Source organism: Oryzias latipes, chromosome 13 (genome assembly GCF_053564925.1).
Source record: "Oryzias latipes strain Hd-rR chromosome 13, Olatipes_Hd-rR_3.1".
Classification (NCBI taxonomy): Eukaryota; Metazoa; Chordata; class Actinopteri; order Beloniformes; family Adrianichthyidae; genus Oryzias; species Oryzias latipes.
In genome coordinates, this window is record NC_136249.1 from 13929259 (window position 1) to 13948769 (window position 19511).

General features: G+C 38.6%; 2 protein-coding genes across 4 annotated transcripts; one reads left to right on the plus strand and one right to left on the minus strand.

Moving 5' to 3' along the window:
• On the minus strand, positions 1-14734 carry gdpd1 (glycerophosphodiester phosphodiesterase domain containing 1). Of its 2 annotated transcripts, none has more exons than XM_004075762.4 (11): positions 14499-14734; positions 13582-13731; positions 12958-13000; positions 12698-12833; positions 9315-9360; positions 9071-9192; positions 8439-8528; positions 7750-7883; positions 4422-4481; positions 3072-3123; positions 1-2175 (listed from the first exon to the last, which is right to left on the minus strand). In XM_004075762.4, exons 1-11 carry the CDS (start codon positions 14683-14685, stop codon positions 2041-2043), a joined length of 1155 nt encoding a protein of 384 aa, XP_004075810.2. In that variant the 5' UTR covers positions 14686-14734; the 3' UTR covers positions 1-2040. The 2 variants fall into 2 exon arrangements, with proteins under 2 accessions (XP_004075810.2, XP_011481098.1); XM_011482796.3 differs by having other exon boundaries at positions 14506-14694.
• Positions 14735-15272: 538 nt separating this feature from the next.
• Positions 15273-19111, plus strand: tmem120ab (transmembrane protein 120Ab). Of its 2 annotated transcripts, none has more exons than XM_078956503.1 (12): positions 15273-15473; positions 15684-15802; positions 15966-16076; positions 16197-16256; positions 16460-16555; positions 16661-16750; positions 16846-16926; positions 17554-17615; positions 17692-17784; positions 17941-18005; positions 18203-18271; positions 18514-19111. In XM_078956503.1, exons 1-12 carry the CDS (start codon positions 15405-15407, stop codon positions 18625-18627), a joined length of 1029 nt encoding a protein of 342 aa, XP_078812629.1. In that variant the 5' UTR covers positions 15273-15404; the 3' UTR covers positions 18628-19111. The 2 variants fall into 2 exon arrangements, with proteins under 2 accessions (XP_078812629.1, XP_011481097.1); XM_011482795.4 differs by having other exon boundaries at positions 16861-16926.
• The last annotated feature ends 400 nt before the right edge of the window (positions 19112-19511 follow it).

Below are 19511 nucleotides of genomic sequence, written 5' to 3' on the forward strand. Positions count from 1 at the left end.
TTTTTAAAACAAACATTTTAATGACAGATAAAAACGTGCATTACATTTTCTGAGACCAAAAAAGTCGAAATTTCCTTTATTTTGTAGCGCCACCTTCTGTCAGTTTTGTGGAAACTGCACATATGCAAAAATCATGGATTTGAATAGATTTTAGATATTTCTGTACAGATCAAAAGAAAAGATAAACAAACGTCCAGATCCTGCTGACTGACGAATTATTGTTTAAAATCTTACTGAAAACCTGCAGTGAGGAGGTGATACAAACTCAAGTCAGTACATTCAGCCAAGTCCATTCAGATCAGACCACGTGGTCAACAGGTTTGATTGTATGATTACCCATCATGCCCTTGCACATCTTCACTGCAGGCACATGATCTGCTTTATTCTCACTGATACAACAGCAAATTTTATCATCAGAATAAACATTCAAGTCTCCACAGAAATACCACAGAACAGACATCTATAACTGGAAAGATTTTTTTTAAATAATAGATGAAAAGGACATCAAATGAAATGATGTGTAATAAGATGTGCACATCTCTCTGTTGTTATAAAAAAATGCACATAAGAGGATTTAAGAAAATAAAATCTGGATTTCAGCAACCAATCAGAAATAGAAAACACAGCAAACAGTGGCTACAACAGTACAGTTCAGTCCTAAACTCAATTTTCAGTGGAATTCTTATGTATAAAAATAATTTGAGTCACCATTTTCATCAACACTGATGACCCACACAGGATGACCTGGCCTCCTCATCCTCCAGCTCTCACTGACCATCAAAGTACAGCAGAAAATAAATAGAACAATTTTCTCTTATGGCATGTAGCACAGAAAATACTTTAGTTAAAAAATATTTTCTCTTCAAATAAACATATTAATTTTAAGAGCATGGTTTCAAAAATATTTTAAATACCTTTATTTTGTGTTAAGTACAATAGCACAGACAAAACTTCCAGAATCTGCAGCACAAAGAACCTCAGCTCTTTGGTCAAGGGGCATTTTTCCCATCAAACGCTTTTAATTTGAAATCGGTCTTCCTCTTTTGGACCTTTAGGATGTTGAATCGTTCAGACTCGGTCCAGAGAACGTGGAGAACTTTGCACATTTGGATGTCTTCAACTGACAATTTACTGGGAAAGTTCAAATGTTGCTGTTATTTTAGATTCAGTAACTAATAAAATGCAGAAATACTTCAGAACAGGAAAAAAAAACTCAAATACCTATATCTGATCTCTCACTGTTTCAATTATTTTTCATTTGCAGTTTTTTAAGTCCTACAATTATGAACAGCTACACTTTTAACATAAAAAAAAAGATGACACCAAACTGTCCCGTTAAAAGCAGGAAGTACACTACCAGGTACATTTATTTTAGAAGTGATTTAACACTTCAAAAAACAAATCATCAGGCAAATAAACAACTGACCTGCTGGGGTTTATCAAGATTTAGGAATTCATTGTAAAAATTGTCCTTCGTATTAAATTTTTTATAATGATTTATGTGAAACGTTTAGTCTGCAGCTTCACATTCAGGGAAACTTCAGCCAGATTTCACCAAAGTGCTTAATAAAGTTTGTTTTGTAAAAGTCAAATATATGTTGTCAGAATTTCTTTATTGCAAAGAACTGTTGAGGTTTCCAGAGCATATATAAATAAATGACTTTATTTCTGAAAAATCTCTTGAAATGGGCTAAACTTAGAGTCTTGAAGGTCGACACATACACTGCTTAATGTGTGGTTTTAAATCACTTTTTTGAACACCTAATAAGCTAAAACAATAAATCAAACCAACTTCAAATAAAATGAAAACCCTGTGTCGTAATAAATACTTCATTCTGAGTTTACCCTGTAAAAAAGAAGGCGGGTGGGAAGGCGGGTGGGAAGACAGGAGTGTGCGACTTTAATAAGGACACCGCTCTAACATGACTAAAGCGTGTTGTCAGAGGAGCGCTGCTGGAATGCATGCAGGAGACGTGTTAGTGGGTCCGTCAGACTGAAGGATAATCACTGCAGAGGTGAGGGGACGCAGGACTTGGCAGGTCACTGGAGCCTGGAAATGCCATTCCTGTCCATGAAGTCTTTCAACTTGGTAGGAAAATCCGTCATAACTCCGGTAGCTCCCAAATCAAAGGCCCTCTGGAAGTCCTCTTCATCGTTCAGCACCCAAATGTACACCTGAAACCCGGAGCAGAAGGCACACGATTAACACCCGGCTGTTAGGAGACAAAGGGTGGTGAGAGCTTTCAGGAAGTAGCCACAGGGCTCTATATTTGAACTCTGAAATGGAGCCAAATGCTTTGGAGACGACAAGCAGTCGCAGCACTCTCAGTCAGTGTTGGTCTGATGGAATGGAAAAATCTGGAATGTTTCTTAGAACAAAGATATGTGCATCTGCGAATTAAAAAGCTTCAAGGCGCCACACAGTCCTTCCTGCAATTGGACGTGTTTGTTCAAATTAAGAAACTAAAAATAAATTATCCTTAAGCTACGTTCACACAGCCGTCAGCAACGCACCTTCAAGCAAACACTTCCAATGACAAGTCTGTCTAAACGCATGCAGATTTGCATATTTTGGGCTTCCTTGTTTAAAACTCTCGTATCTGTGCCGAAGCGACACAAGTTTCTACAACCATTTTCGGGCTCTACGTACAAAGTGCATGGAAAGCGCCCTAAATGTTAAAACAGGTAGAACCAGCTTGACCAATCAGGGACTTGGATTTGGTAGTGACATATGGAAGGCGTCCCTTTTGATTCACTGAAGTTAATAATTGCAGTTTGTGTCTGAGCAAAATTAGATTACGGCAAGTCTTTCCCTTATGAAAAAATAGCTGTGAACGAAAAAGTCTGCTGCAAGATTTGCACCGCTTTGACATTTCACACCAAGCCTGCTCCAACTGTAGCTGCCGCACATGTGCTAGTGAACAGCAGAAAAAGAAGAAGCCCCTCTCTGCTCGTCCTGTGTGAACACCATGGGCTAAACACGCATTTAAAACCATGCGTTTAGCGCATTTATGGAGTGTGCGTCACATGCTTGGCGTGAACGTAGCATTACAGCTTTCCAACAGTATTACCTGTATTCCCCGGGCAGTTAAATGCTGAAAAAGAGCTTTTCTCATCAGCAAACTGCAGACAGAAAGAAAACAAACATCAGTGATAACAGCATTGTACTTTCCGTACAATAACTTCATTTGTTGGTTTGTTTTGATCATTGACAGTTTATGAAAACTGGACTGTGTGGCCCCTCCCCCTGGCATTCCAAACAGGAAGTGCCCACTGGTTCTAAGAAGCCAAAATCCCAATAAACATCGATACTCATTGTCATTCTATGTCAGAATAACCATTCTTGTTCTGATACATTCTTTTAACCTAATCTTGATAATGCCCATGTTTTCCTAGGATATTTTTTCAGTCATTCAAGTTATTCAAGCTATAAATTGATCAATCAGATGCCTCCATAAAAGCATGTGGTAAAACGTCCAACATTCAAAACTTTTGATTGACAGATTTCGTGTAGCCAGTAGGGGTGTAGCCTCCCAACAAGCTTACTCCTGATTAGCAAGAGTGGTTTCCATAGAAACGTTGACTCAGACCGACTCAGACCAACCACTGCTTGCTAACAATTTCTAGTTTCAACATGCCGTCATCTGTATTATGAAAAAACGGCAACTGAATTGACGATATTTCATCAGAGCCCGGAGTAAACTATTTCCTTTGGGTGATGTCACACTCACTCGGTCCAGTTCTCATATACAGTCAATGGTTTACATCAGAAACCATAAGATAACTGTCAGATATTTTTCTACCACACTTTCAGTGGAGAAAAGCAGAGCAGGAATCCAGCTAAAGCTCCAACATGCATCTTTCCAGATTTATCAAAGACATGAAAAAAGCTGCTGCGCAAACTGTAACATGTCTTCAGTGTCAATAAAAGTGACAAGGGTGTAGTTTTCCTTCAGACAAGAGCTTCTCAAGGTCAAGGTGACACTGGAGCAGCAACTTCTCACGTCCATAATGATACATCAAATCGATTCAGTCACTAACTGTAAGTCTACACTTACAATAACACCATTTATGTGGAACTTTTTTAAGTGGCACATAAAAATCATACACTCAAAGAAGGCAAGTTAATCGTCCAATGTTGTTTCCCTTTCAGCTTTTCCCATCAAGGGTCGCCACAGCGAACTAGTCGCATGGTAAACTTGGCAATGTTTTACGCCGGATGCCCTTCCTGACGCAACCCTCTCAAAGCAACCGGGCTTGGGACCGGCACAGAAGTAGAGAAGGGAACAGGGAGCAGCCCGGAGTCGAACCCTGGTTTCACGGACGGAAGGCGCCGCAAACCAGCACGAGCTAAACCGGCAAGTTAATCGTCCAATACTTATTCAAATATTTTTTCATATTCTGATGGATGAAGAACTTACGTGTCTGCTAACCAGATGATAAATCGCTGACTTCCAGTTAAACTGTTAGGACCCTTTAACCTGTTGAAAAGAAAAAACAGCAGGGTTAACTGATGGAAACTCAGCCTTTCATCCTGATTAGGAAGCTGTGGCTTAAAAATTCTGTTCTTCTAGTTTGATCAATCTTTACTTAAAGAGGAAGTTTTCCTACATAGTAGGAATAGTTCCTACAAAGTGCTGTACCTGTCAGTGCATTTTTTTAAAATGTCCTCATAGTGCCTGGACAAAGGTCAATGTGTAAAAGGATGAATGAATCAGTGGGTGGGAACAATCTGCAGTGTGACCTTCAACTTCATAACCTCTGGCACAAATGCGAAGAAGGTCTTTCTATGACTTCACGTCTTTTCACGGGCAGAGTCCTTCAGGTAACAAAGACACAAAGGCCACGGCACCAAACCTACAAAGCTGCTGACAGAGTTCCTCATGGGTTGAAATGATGCACATCTCATTTTCAGGAGGTCTGTGTGGTAATCTTTGCACTGCCATGTTTGTTTTGTTCATTCCTGATAGACAGCTGATGTCAACAGGTTCACCATATCCCACATGTGTCTTTAAAAGGACATAAAGATGATTTATATCAAAAGAGACGAGGAAGGAAGTGTGGAGGCAAAGTTTTAACGGAAACACACGTCTTTCTACATTTAAACATTTACATCCCATCAAATGAAACAAAGCATTCCCAGTGGTCTTTTAATTATAATTATGCTGTTTTAGCCAAATTTTTTTTTTTTAAATATGTTGTTTTCTAGGACATTGTTTCTGCAGGAGTTGGTTAGAAATTCCCTTCTGAGTAATGGGCGGGATTGTTAGTGCAGAGTAAGCCCATCCCATTTTCCCCTCCTTGTTGCTGAGAGTTCTCTGTTTACACTTTCTCCAGCTATCTTACAGGCTCTCAAATCCCCAGCCTATCATTAGTTGTGCAACAAAATGTCATGTAATATTGGAGCTTTCCAGCCGTTTAGAGCCAGATGGCAGCTCAGAACGGAGACCATTCTTATTGGAGTGGGTCTTTAAACCAAGGAACAAAGGCTGCCATGTTAATTTTAGTTTTAGTAGAAAGAACATCTTCCACAAAGTAAAACCAGTTTTTGCTTTGAAAGCGGTATACTCTTCCAAAGACACACCTATAGAACAGAGTGAACACTTAAATTGTTTCTGTGGACAAAAGTTATGCTCCGACATCAATAAACCTTTTTCGCTTGACTCATGTTCTAACATTACAGGAGGATTATCTCAGTCACTTCCTCTGCTTTTAATCAGCAGCTATGCTAATACAGTGAAGTATGAAACTTTGGCCGTGTGGTATCAGCGTAAGTGTGCTGATGGAAGTGGGAGGGTTGAAAGGTCAGAAAACACCCTCGGTAAGCTGAACATACTGTTCGGCACCAGGAGACGGACCTCTGTGTCAAAGGTAGCGACGGCATCATAGAAGCTCGATGAATTGTTCACTCAGGGAAATTGCAGAAGGAACAGGTTTAACGAGTCAGGTTCTTGTTTTAAAACAATCATTCTCTGCAAGTAATTCTGTTAAAAAAACAGCAGTGATGCTTTTTGTATTTTGAACATTGTCTTTTTTAAGCCGCCAGATTCAGTTAATGTTTAGAACAGAACTCGTGTAGGGTTACGGTGTTCCCAACAGGGACATTGTAATCCTTCAAACTTTCATCATGTATGGACAGTTCTTTTTACTAATGGAGTCACATTTATACGGAGCCCCTAAAGAGGCACCCAATACTAACGGGTGCACACCCTTAAGTTTTTTGTTTTGATTTTACTTCGAATTTTTTTTTTCTTCAATGGCCCTTTAGGGGTGTTCCGTACATTTAGGACTTTAAGCAGCAGGAAAAAAAAAACAACAAAAATCAGGAACTGACGCAAAACAATTCAACCTTTGAGTTACTGCCAAAGTTTAATTTCTCTGATTCTATTCATCCCGGATGGAGGGCAGAAAAATAGACCAGATCACAGATATGACTGCATATCCATGGGTTCAAAGGTCGAGGCCTCATCGGACGGCCAACATGGCAACCACTACGGCATCAAAATACATGTTAAAAAAAGGTATCAGAGCAAGAATGATTATTCTGACAAACAGAATCTGTTTATTTCTCTATATAAATCTATGGGATTTTGACCTCTTGGAGTCAACGGGTACTTCCTGTTTGGAACACCAGGGGGAGGGTTTCCTTAGACCAGTTTTTATATTTATTGTCAATCAATCCTGACCAAGGAAGACAAAGAGAAATCTACCGTAGGTATGCACAGAAAGCATTTCACAGGTCTATGACTGAACTTCAGAATTTGAACAGATGAGTCTGGATTTTCACTAGATCATGTCAAACTCAGGCCCCAGTGTAATTATAATTGGCCCGCGAGATCATATCAAATGTGCACCAGAGCTGGCCTGCGGTATATACTGTCCCGCTAATACTACAAATCCTACAATGCTTTGCTAGTATGTTGGCGCGCCGTCGAAGCCAACAGGCGCTCCTTTTTTCTGTTGACAGTCATTGACAGCCATGCTCAAGTCACATCGGACACATTAATTTCACCCTCCACAAAAATGGCCAAATGAAAGACGGACGACAGAAGCTTTGAAGACAGGTGGGAGGCAGACTATCTGTTCACGGATATAAAGACAGACCTGTTTGTCTTGTGTGCGGAGCTAACGAGGCTGTAAGGAAAGAATATGATACAAGAAGACACTATATGAAAAGGTTAAACATTACATATCACTTACAGTTAATTTTTGAATAAATATTGAGTTTGGCCCATGACTTTACTTCACTGCTTCACTGTGAATTTGATTTTGACACCCCACTAGTAGAAGGCTAAAATAGGCCATATGGACTATCTTTGATCTGATTTATTCTATTCCTTAAAAATGGAAAACGAAATGCTTTATTAGATAAGGAATAGTATACTATTATATACTCTGCCAGAATTCACCTGGATGTATAAAAATACAGTCAAGTCATTTAAATTGACTGACGGTAAATGCCATGATTACTTGCTGACAATGTCTTTGAACAGTCCGTTCTATACTTGTAATCGCTATTTTGGTGCAAATGTTGGCAAAGAGGTTTATCTAAATGGGCACTGCAATCCTTCCTCATCCAGTCAGGGCGCCTGATGAAGCATTTAAAAACACAGCAATGTCCCCAAAACGAGCCCTTGACTTCTGCACATTTACGAGGCCTTCACCTTTGACCTATCCCAGAAGTCAACGCACACTTTATCTGTGAAGTGGTCTGTTACAGAGTTAGATCTGACTTTAGTGTGGACCTACTTAGTAATGATGGAGGGCATGGGGATCTCCAGGAACTGCTCCTTGATGGGTACAAAGGGTAGCAGGCCTGAGTAGAAGAGGGCCAGCAGCTGCAGTACTCTGGGAAGGCTGAACAACACTGGAATCTGAGGGTTCTGCAAAAACAACAAAAACATCCCACTCAGTCAGCTCCCATGGATAAAAGAGATGATTGACCAGCACAGGGCTGCCTAGTCGCGGTCATCAAGAATTACCACCCTGGCTGTTTTCCAGCTCTCCCTAAAATTTTTCTGCGGATTACCTGGATCATGTGTCTAGTCAATCAGAATGAGGAGACACCCGAGTCTGTTAATCAGCAGAAAGCAGTGCAGAGAGAACTAGAAAAAAAGGGAAGGATGGTAGATCTTGAGGACCACGATTGGGTCAGTCCTGGACTAAAACATTTAGTTCAAAAGAAATTTTGGACTCTTTGCTTTTAAATCTAGTTTTTAAGAATGAGGCAGAAAAAAAGAGGGAAAACATAAAAATGTTCTTAATTTTTTATTCACTAAGCACAATTAATTAAAATTTCCAACTTGGCTTTAACAAATGCAGTTTTATCCAGCTGAACAGCTATTTTACATATAACATCAGATTATAATTGTAAGGACAAATTTGCATCTTATAGAACAAATGTAAATGAAATAGATTAACAATCTGCTTAATCTCACCTCTTTGTAACACTTTTTGACCACTTGGTTGCTGGAGTTTCCCCAGACAGTTAGGTGCTGTCGGTTATATTTAACGATGAGCTCAGAAACCTGAACGGGACAAAAAAAGACAAATTCTGACAAATTGTTCTTAAGATTGTAGTAAAACAAGCAACATGCAAGTTTCTGTTTCACTTCAAAATCTGAGATAACATAATGAATGTAAATTCATTCTTTTAGCAGACAAAACCTAATATAACTAAAGCATATACCGTGGTCTGGGTGAATACTCAAATCTGATAGGCTGCGGTGTGTCAATTAAAAAAGTGAAATTGAAAAAAGAAGTTCCGGCCAAACAGCCATAATGTTCTATATTACTGCGCTGGCCTAAAAGCCATTTGGTTACAGAATTCGAATGAATTTGTTGATGCACATATAATGATCAGACTTCTGAAAATCGATTAAAACTTTAAAAATAACACCATTAAAGTACTAATACCTTAATAATGACCATGATATTAGCAGAATAATGCCCTTCCAGGTGCCCATCATCAGAAATCAGTGGACTTGGTGGAAGTAACCGTTCAACGAACATAAAAACAGGAAAAGGACTAAATAGGTTTTGGTGTGGAAAGAAGAAAAAAAACACAAACCTTCTGGATGAGTTTGTCGTTGTTGACCTTGATGTCAACGTTGACGGGGGTGTTGGGGAAGGCATCAAAAATGTCCCTGAGGAGAGGGATGCGTTTGTCCTCCCCTCCCTCGCAGACACAATCTACACACACAAGGACGGCATCAAAATACGAACTCCAACACATTCCTCCAAGCATGACTTCAGACCCTCAAAAAATGTTAAATAGCCAGTAAGAACAAGACTGGGAGATGTGTTAGGCTCACCCTTTTGAAAAGTTACACCCAGCTTGCAGAGGTACGGAGGAAGTTCCTGCATGGAGAATAAAATCACTAGATTAACGACCACACAAGAGGACGAACAAGGTTAATACCTGTTGGAAAAGTTCTACTTAAGACTTTAATAATCCCGAAGGAAATTTTTTAAGATTCATTGACTGGATAAGAGAACTGGACTGAGTGATCCCTCCCCCTTAGAGTTCCAAACAGGAAGTACCAGCTGGCTCCAAGAAGCCAAAATCCCATAGACTTCTATTGAGAAGTAAACGGCTGTTACTCAGTCATTCTATTTGTCAGAAGAACCATTCTTGGTCTGATACCTTTTTTTTTATTGTTTTGATGCTCTCATTTTTTCCCTTTATTTGTTATCTGTAGTACACATAACATGTTGTTTAGCATATATACCACTTTCCTCTACTCTTTACACCATCTGTGGCAGAGCAAGGATGTAGTCATTACCATGGTAGCGCACCAAACAAATAGTGTGCTTCAGGGTGGGAAGTTCTGTATTTACATCCATTCCCCTGAATGCTGGAGTCCCTCAAGACTTGTCTTGAGTCCAAGTTTGTTCGTGCTGTACATGGGCCGAAAAAACTCATGGGATATTCTGATGACACGACCATTGTTTGGCTGATACTAATGAGACACCATGCAGACAAAGTCCAGACAACCTGCTCAAGATCAACACCAGCAAAATAGAAGAAATCCAGACCAAACCATCTAAAGTGACTCAAATTTCTGCAAATTTCTTGGACTATCCATCGCAGAGTAACCGTGGAGGTAAGTAAAACCTGGAGCTGTCCAATCCATTCACATCATCCCAACATCGTCCCAACGGAGTCTCTCTTTTTTTTTTTAATATGCTGATTAGTAAGTAAGAAACTTCTACCTCCGTTCCTTAAGAAGCATCTTCCCCAGCAAAGGAGAGAGAAGGCGGCTGGAGGCGGTCATTCAGACGGATAAGTGGATAATCCACTCAACACTTCCACATGTGATCAACTCACACCATCTCCTTTGACAACCCAAAAAGATTTGAAATGCCACCCACCAACATCAATTCTAACTATAAAACTATAAAAGTGCTCATTTTTGGATGTGTTTTTATTTACTTGGACCCTTTTTAAACATTTATAGTGTTTTTACAGCTGTAGGACAAAAGGGAAAACTGCATTTCAAAGTAGAGTGACGAATAATCCAGATCTTCCAAACATGAAGTAGATGCTGAAATAGAGGGGCTTTCAGACTGCAATCAACAGACCCAGAACACCATCAGGTCCCAGAAGCAAACTACATTTCTAAGGAACTTGTGGGGACTTTAGCATGATTTTTTTTCCAGGGATTTCAAGGAGTCCCTAAACATAAAAAGCACAAAAAATGTGACCGTCCTGACCTCTGACATCTGTGCACTAAGAAATAACTAAGGAGATTAATAATAGTAATAATGGATTGGATTTATCTGCGCTTTTCAAGACACCCAAAGCGCTTACATTGTGTCCAATATTCATTCACTCCTCATTCATACTTGGTCATGGTAAGCTACGGTTGTAGCCACAGCTGCCCTGGGGCAGACTGACAGAGGCGTGGCTGCCAGTTCGCGCCTACGGCCCCTCTGACCATCACCAGGATCATTCATGCACATTCACACACCAGTGGAGCCACACTGGAGGCAGGGAGGGTGAAGTGTCTTGCCCAAGGACACAACGACATTTTGGCTGGTGGGAGCGGGGATCGAACCGCCAACCCTTCGATCATTGGACGACCCGCTCAACCACCTGAGCCACTGTCGCCACTGTCGATTAAACCAAAAGTGTCAGAAAAAATCTGTCTCAAAAGTTTTTCTAGAATAATGATATCAAAAATTAAAACATTAGAATTTGAACTTATCTCTAAAAGCCTGAAAATCACAAATGGATATATGTAAACAAATAATCTGACAAGAGAAAGCATTATATTCATTTCAAGTCAAGTATTTTTTAGTTATTGTATTATGCACATATAAAGGTTGTGGCTTAAATGTAAAAACTGAATTTGCCTTTCAGTGTTGAATAAAGTATTGTCTTATCTTAAATATCCTACGTTTATACACTATGTAAGCAATTGTGAGTCTGTGTTTTTTTTCTGTTACTTGAGTTAGAATCGATCGAACCGTCATCTCGAAAAGAATTTCCCTTTTTTGATTTATCATGTGATAAAAATCTGGGGACTTTATAAGGATCTCACCTAAACAGAGAGTATGATCTGTTGGTGCTGCTAACTCAATGTTAGGGGATCAAATCAGAATCAGTTTAAAGTGAATGAAAAGCAGGTGTTATAATAAAAAAAATACAATTGTAAACAGTTTTAAACTCTAAAGTTCACATTGTAGACTTAAAGAAATCTCTCTTCTGATAAACAAAACTTTGGCAGAGCTTCATCCCTGTGCATCGCATCAGAGGGGGGGCAACACCGGTGGCGCCAAGAATAGACACTGTTCTGGAGCGGAATTGATGTCACTATGATGACCTTTGTTGCCCAATGTCAATCATGTCCTGGTGACCTATGGGCTCCAACCTCCAAAAAAAAACTCTGAAGTGAAACTGTAAATTGAGGATTCAAAGCGAAGAAGAAGAGAAACAAAACAACTAAAATTGAAAATACAACAAAGGCAGCTGATACTAATAAACATCTTTTAACATTTAGTCACAGTTTTAGGTTTATGGTTATTTCTAATCTCTAACCTGAGAGTTTTGAACATGGAAGCCCAAAATGTGCGTTTACATCGACTTTTTGACTGAAGGCGGTGTAAGGGTAGCTTAAGGCGGGAACCCCTGCCTTTCCAGAATAACTGAAAGCATTTTATGCATAAATGTTGACATAATTTGTTGGCATAAATCTGTAAATATAGTTTTCAATATATCTTTTTACATTTTATTTACGTTCCTACGCTGTTCTACACTTTGGATGTCAACATTGACTGTATATGAGAAATGAACCAAGTGAGTGTGACGTCACCTATAGAAATGGCTTTACTTCCAGCTCCAACGGAAGGAATTGACGTATTTTCTACCTCACAAATAAGCTCTTTTTTAAACTTTGTTTTTTTTATCTGCTCCTGATTCATAATGATTTGATTACAGAAATAATAATCAGAAATGTTCTTTAAATATGTCCTCCATCATTAGAAAAATGGCACAGGAACACGTTAAAAACACCACAAACATCATTAACATTGGAGTGGCTCTTTCAGATGATCTTGATTTGATCTCGTTTTTTTTATTAAAAAAGACAAAATACCCGACACAAAGTGATCTGGGTGAGAAACCTGTTGGTACTGTCCTGATAAATCCATAAGCTGAACGTTAACAGGGGTATTTCAGAACAGAGGAACTTACAGCGTAGGCCACGTTGGCGATTTCAGCGTTGACGCCACAGACCCTCTGTAAGTTGGAATCATGGGAGACCACGACCTGCTCGTCTCTCGTCAGGTGACAGTCCAACTCCAACATGTCTGTGCCAACGTTCACAGCGCTGCAAAGACCAGCACACGCAGATGTACGCAGATGCACACGCAGACCTCTGAGCAGAAACGTCTCAAACAGGACATCTAGACTTCACATTGATGGGAAACAGACGGGTTTCAGTGACAACTCACTGCCTGAAAGCTGCCATGGTGTTTTCCAGGTTTTCTCCCGCTCCTGCAAAGTAAATAAAATACTTCAAGATTAGTTTTGTTTCTAGTGGAATCGAGTTTTACAAACTTCAAGACATTTTTCCTGCAGTTTCTAAGCGAATCAACCAGCTGGTTTGAGATTTTTTAGAAGGTCTTTGACAATTTATGTTTCTCTCTTTTTCGTTGTAATACAAAAGTGTAAAAAAAACAACCGCAATCTATTAAAGTTAACACTTAAATTCCTGCTATTATCACACAAAGCTAAATGTGGTAAAGCTGGTTCTATTGTAAAACCCTGCAGAAGGGAAGCTGCAGTCACAGGAACTATTTTAGGGATTGAACCGGTAGGCTGGTAATGAATGAACAATAGTAATCTGCTATAATCTAAGAAAAGGTGCAGCAAAAATTAGGAGGAAGTTGCTCATGTCTTCATGAAAAACTTAGGAACTTTAGGAAATTGTTGTTTTTTTAGTAATACTTTGCGTCTTGAAATTTAAGGTTTTAAAGCTAATTTAGAAACTTCAATAAGCAATTATAGTGTGTAACACTTCTTAACAGTATAAAAGAACCAACAAGAGCCATAGTGAAGCTCCAGCTTTTACTCACCTCCACGGTGGGAAATGTGCTTGCAGAGGAACGTCCCATGCTTCTTTCGGTGCAGAAGTGTTGGACATTTAAGCAGCAGGGCAGAGGTGAGAACGTAGCCCGTAACTGTTGACAGGACATACACGGCAGCACACATCTCCACTGAGTCCACTGCAAAGCAAAGACACCCCATGTAGGATGATCCCAACAAACATGTTTCCTAGAATGACCTTTGTACGTATAGATGAGGCATGAAAAGTTCATTTTTAGAGGAAAAATGGGAGATATGTAGATAAATGCTTTAAATAATCCATTCATTCGTTCACTTATAGCCGTCCTACAAGCAAAACTTCATTTTAGATAATTATTTAAAGTATTTGGATCAAGTTTTAAATTAATTACCGGTAATCATTTTTCACTACACTGATAAAGATGATGACAAGATCATGACTGATGACAAAACAGAAGATGCATCTCCCATCATCCTGTTTGCAAAAAACTGTTTTTAGGCTGTTCAAAATTAAAAATAAAGCTGTAATTTTGCACCAAAAAAGCCTATTTAAATAATGTACAAAAGCATTTTATTCAAGTAGACACATTGAGATAAAAAAATAAAACAACTGCGTAAGATGTAATATTCATTTATTCCTTGTAAAAAAAAAAAAAAAGTACAACTCTGTAAAATGCAGTTTCACACATCCTCCATCTGGAGTGTCAAAATAAAAGCTTCAGGAAACCATCGTTGTTTTATACGTAATATAACTCAGATCGTTCAGTATCCTTTTAACTTCAACTTTCTGTTTTTCCCCCTGACATATACAAGTACTTTGATGCAGATTATTTTTGATGCATAAATGCCTTTGGATCTGTCCAAACACACGCCGTTCCTGGTCAGCTATTGGGCTAATAATGTTAGCTGGGAAATTATCAAATCTTACCTTTTACCTCAAATGTATTCCTTGTTGTTTTCTTCCTGTTGGGCACACCTCTGACGTGAAAGATTAAAACTCTGGGGGTAAACTGCTGAGCCGGGCCGGCCTCTGATGCCCAGATCCAGATCCAGATCCGGGAGTCTGCAGCGCACAGCTGGGACAACACCGAGCTGCCTGTCAACTGTGCGCGCATGCGCACACCAAGTTCGAGGACCCTTCTGAAACCTGGGAAATACTTCCGCAAAAGATTTTCAAATTAAAAACCCAAAATTTTCCACTTTTCAGTGTCAAGCTGCCTCAAAATAGTTAGTTACATATGGAAAACAACAGTAAAAATTACAGTCTGATTGAAAAAAAAAAACACACTCAAAGAACTAGATACATTTTTCAGCAAATTTATTGTCCTTTGTGGTAAATTGTATTTGTGCGAAATAATTTAACTTTATAAATAAGAATAAAATCCAGCCGTCTTGAAGGTCTTATTAAAGTTGATAAAAAATAGGTCTTTGATTTTAAATTGTTTTTCACTTCAAGCTCACAAATTGACTAAATAAAGATTTAGCTTTCCCTAAATTATCTTAAACTGTGAGAATTATTGCAATGTACTGACAAATCTAAAATTCTTTTTAATAAGCAGCTAAGGAAAAATCCAGTTGGGTTACTTACAGTAAATGGAAACAAATTGAACACTATTGGCTTTAAAATTTTAAAATGTCGTGCATAACAATACCCACAATCACCTTGAATTCTGCAAATGACAGCCACGGACAAAGTTCACTTTGTGCAATAAACTGTCGACAGAAAGATGATATGCATGCTGACAATACTTCAATATAGCTTTTCAAGCCCTGTCATGCTGCAAAAACAATTAACTGTTCTACAAATTTGTGAGTTTTCCTTTGACTAATCAAAATGTCTGAAGATTTAGCAGAAGTTGTGAATGAGTGGAAACGTCTAGAGGAAGAGTATCAGCAACTTCAGGTAAGAACTGATCATACTAATCTGCCACTATCAGGTTATTTGTATTAAACATTTCATGCATGATGTTGAATGATAGGAGCTTTTTTTTAACTTTATTTTAAACTAAAAAAGTCTGACATCTTGGTTTACAAACTACAGTGAGATATCCTTGAGTAAGCTGAAATGTAAAACTAAAAATCCTCTCATATTTTCATTTTCATTGTGCTCCAGGATACACACAGAAGATATTTGCACAAACTGGATGAAATCTCCAAACTGCAGAACAACTGTTCTTCATCTATTGTCCGCCAGCGTAAAAATCTCAAGGAGTTGTCTCGTCGCACAAAAAAGTGAGGGTCTGATCTCTTTAAACAGATTTATGACAGCAGGCGCTGATAAAAGCAGTTCATAAGGTTACAATTGGATTTGATATTCATGAACTGAAAAGACCTATCTGAGCTCAGATTCAGTCACACTCATTAGATTAATGTTCTGTTGTGCCATTGGTTGCAGGAAAAGGCTTTCACAGGAAGAGGCAAACACATTGGCTGAAATCAAAGACAAACTTAAGACCAGACAAAATGCTTTTGATGAAATGGAGGCATTTCTTCCCAAGAAAAATGGGTGAGGACTCGATCATTTTCTGGTTACATTATCTTTGCTGAGTGTCAAATCTTTTGGCTTCCAAAAGATTAAAAACACAATAAAACACTAATAAATTTACTGAATCATTTCATCTTCCAGGTTGTACCTTAGTTTGGTTCTTGGAAATGTCAACGTGACTCTTTTCACAAAACAGTCAAAGTAAGTTCCATCTCTGAAAGCACACATGATTTTCCATCTCAACTATGTTTTGATTTAGCATTTTATCACATGCAATACATACCAGTTATTTTGCTAAGCGAGAATATTACATTTAGAATGTATTAGCACATTTTCAGTGATCTTGAACCATCTCTTTATTTATAAACCAACATTTTTACAAATAACAATTGAATTCTTATCAGGTTTGCCTACAAAGACGAATATGAGAAGTTTAAGCTGTACCTAACTGTCATCCTGCTGCTGCTCTCCTTTATATGCTATGGTTTTGTTAGCTACAGGTACAGTATTGTCCAAGTACATCTAGCACATTTTTTTAAGTCATTTATAATTATCCACACAAATACTTGATATTTTCATTGTGAAATTAATGTTTTCTGCTATAGATTTCTAGATGCAATCCTCAATTTTCTGCTGGTTTGGTTCTACTGTACATTAACTATCAGGGAAAGCATCCTCATCACAAATGGCTCCAGGTTGGTATCATTATTTTTCCGCTTTTAAACTCAGTCACAGTTTTTTTTCCTGTATTTTCACATATTTTTGTTGTAAACTTCCATTTAAAATAAAGGATTCCTTTCATTAGGATCAAAGGATGGTGGGTTTTCCATCACTACATCTCCGCCTTTTTGTCTGGTGTGATGCTAACATGGTGAGCACAATCAGATTATAGGGCAAAAACCATTGACTGTATCTGAGAACTGGACTGAGTGAGAGTGACGTCACCCATAGAAAATGACTTACTTCAGGCTTCAACAGAATGAAGTCAATTCATTTACCATTTCTTTGCAATATGGACTTCGTAATGTTGGAGTCAGATGTCGTCCGTGATTGATCCGAGTTGGTCTGAGTCGATGTTTCCATGGTAACTACTCTCGCCAACCTGGAGTGAGCTTGTTGGGAGTCCACATGAAACCTGTCATGGAAACGTTCTAAACATGGGACATGGGGGCGAGCCAGCACCACCTACTTTTATGTTGGCATCCGTAACTAGAAGAACTTGTTCTACAGAAAATGTATCATGAAAAAAATGATCAAGAACATGATAAAAAAAAAGGTATCAGCGCTAGAATGGTTATTCTGACAAATAAATGACTGAGTAAAAGCTGTTTATTTTTTTGTAGATGTTTGTAGGATTTTGAGGTCTTGGAGCCAGCGGGCACTTCCTGTTTGGAATGCCAGGGGTGAGGGGTTAGTTACTAAGTCCAGTTCTCACATACAGTCAATGGCAATAACCCATTTGACTCCACTAACTCAAGCTGTGTTTATACCTCCTAAGGCCCGATGGGAACCTCTACAAGATGTTCAGGGGCCAGTTTCTAGCCTACTGCTTGTATCAAAGTATGTCCAAAGGGTTTGTGTAATCTTTTTATTTTTTATTTTCCAATGCCTGAAGATTGTCGTGTGGTCTTCACAGGTTTCGTACAGTGCCTGCAGTGTTATTATCAAAGTGGATGTCTGTACAGACTACGAACACTTGGAGAAAGACACAACATGGATCTGACTGTAGGTGAGGAAAGGCAAAGCGCACCAAGGACTCAGCCTGCAGACAATACAATAAAATTGTCTGGAAGCTAAATTCTTAATAATATGAAACAATTTATAATATAATAAACTATTACAAAAACAGATAATCTCTTTTTCATTTTTTTCTTCTAAATAATAGAGGGTTTCCAGTCTTGGATGTGGAAAGGACTGACATTTCTTTTGCCCTTCCTGTTTTTCGGTCATGTAAGTTCACTCTGCAATCCCAAGAAGTCACTACTGACCACTGCGTTTGCACTAATCAGCCATGCTTTGTCATGGATTGAACCAGATAAGGAGTAACTAAAGTGCTGACATCATTAGATTTAATTGAGTCATAGTTTACACAATGTGGGGTTTTTTTCTTTAGGGAAGTGAAACAAACATTTGGTTTTGTCTTGTAGTTTTGGCAGCTTTTCAATGGCCTGTCCCTGTTCAGAATGGCTCGACTCCCAGACTGCAAAGAATGGCAGGTCAGTCCTTCACAGATTTCTTCTCATCCTATAAAAATGTGTACCTAGTTCTCTCATGATTGAGCTCACCTTTGAAAAGTCTGTTGAACTTGTTCTCATAAAATAAATAAATGATGTAATAGATTTACATTTTTAGTATGTCAACCACATGCAAATACCTAGTTTTTGTGAAAAGAGTCTATCCTTTTGAGCTCCGATTTTCTGCTCAGTCATGTTTTGATTTGTGCTCCATTTGACAACAGGTCCTGGTCTGTGGTCTCTGCTTCCTGATTCTCTTTATGGGAAATTTCTTCACCACTCTTGCTGTCGTTCATCACAAATCCAAGAAGAGAAATCAGAACTCAAAGAGCCAGTGATAAAAATTCTCATCTATGCTCTCCTAACAGTTCATGTTAAAAAACCTAGAGTCAAGTTCTTTGTTATTATGTTTAACATATAGTAGCCTATAATTCTAGATTCATCTGAGATTACCTTTAAGAGTAGCCTTTTTACAATTGATTAATATACAGAGAGATGATTTTTTAAAGTATAACAAATCATAAAAAAGTTTAGCTTTGATCTTTAAAACATACATGTGGGGCCTCAGTGCTTAGGGGAAATTATTTCCACTGTTAATTATGTCTAATATGTCTAATGTCTTGTAATGTTCTTCAATGCTGCAAAAAAAACGTAATCCACTTTAAAATGCCTCTGTGACAGTTCTGCACAAATAAAGCTGCTTCACCTGTTTGATAATAAATACTTTTTTGTTGACTTTACTGAGTGATTACAGAATTTTTGTACGTTTATGATAGCAAGAATTTCATTTTGAATTAAAAAAAAACAAATGACAAACTAAAATGAAGTGTTTTGTTATTAATTCAGATTACAACAGTGGTTATTTTTTTTTAAAAATAATGTAAGTTGGCGCTCTCGCCTCACAGCGAGAAGGCCCTGGTTTGAATCCCGGCTGGGACCTTTCTGTGTGGAGTTTGTGTGTTCTTCCCCTGCATGCGTGGGTTTCTCCAGGCACTCCAGGGAGTCCAAAAACATGCTTCATAGGTTGATAGGTAACTCTAAATGTTCCTAGGTGTGCATGTATGAGTGTGTGTGGGTGTGATTGTGTGCTCTGCAACAGACTAGTGACTTGTCTAGGGTGTAACCCGCCTTCGCCCGGCAACAGCCGGGACAGGTACCGGCAACCCTGTGACCCCAGGTTAAGAAAATGGATGGGTGGATAATGTGATCTCACATTTTTGTG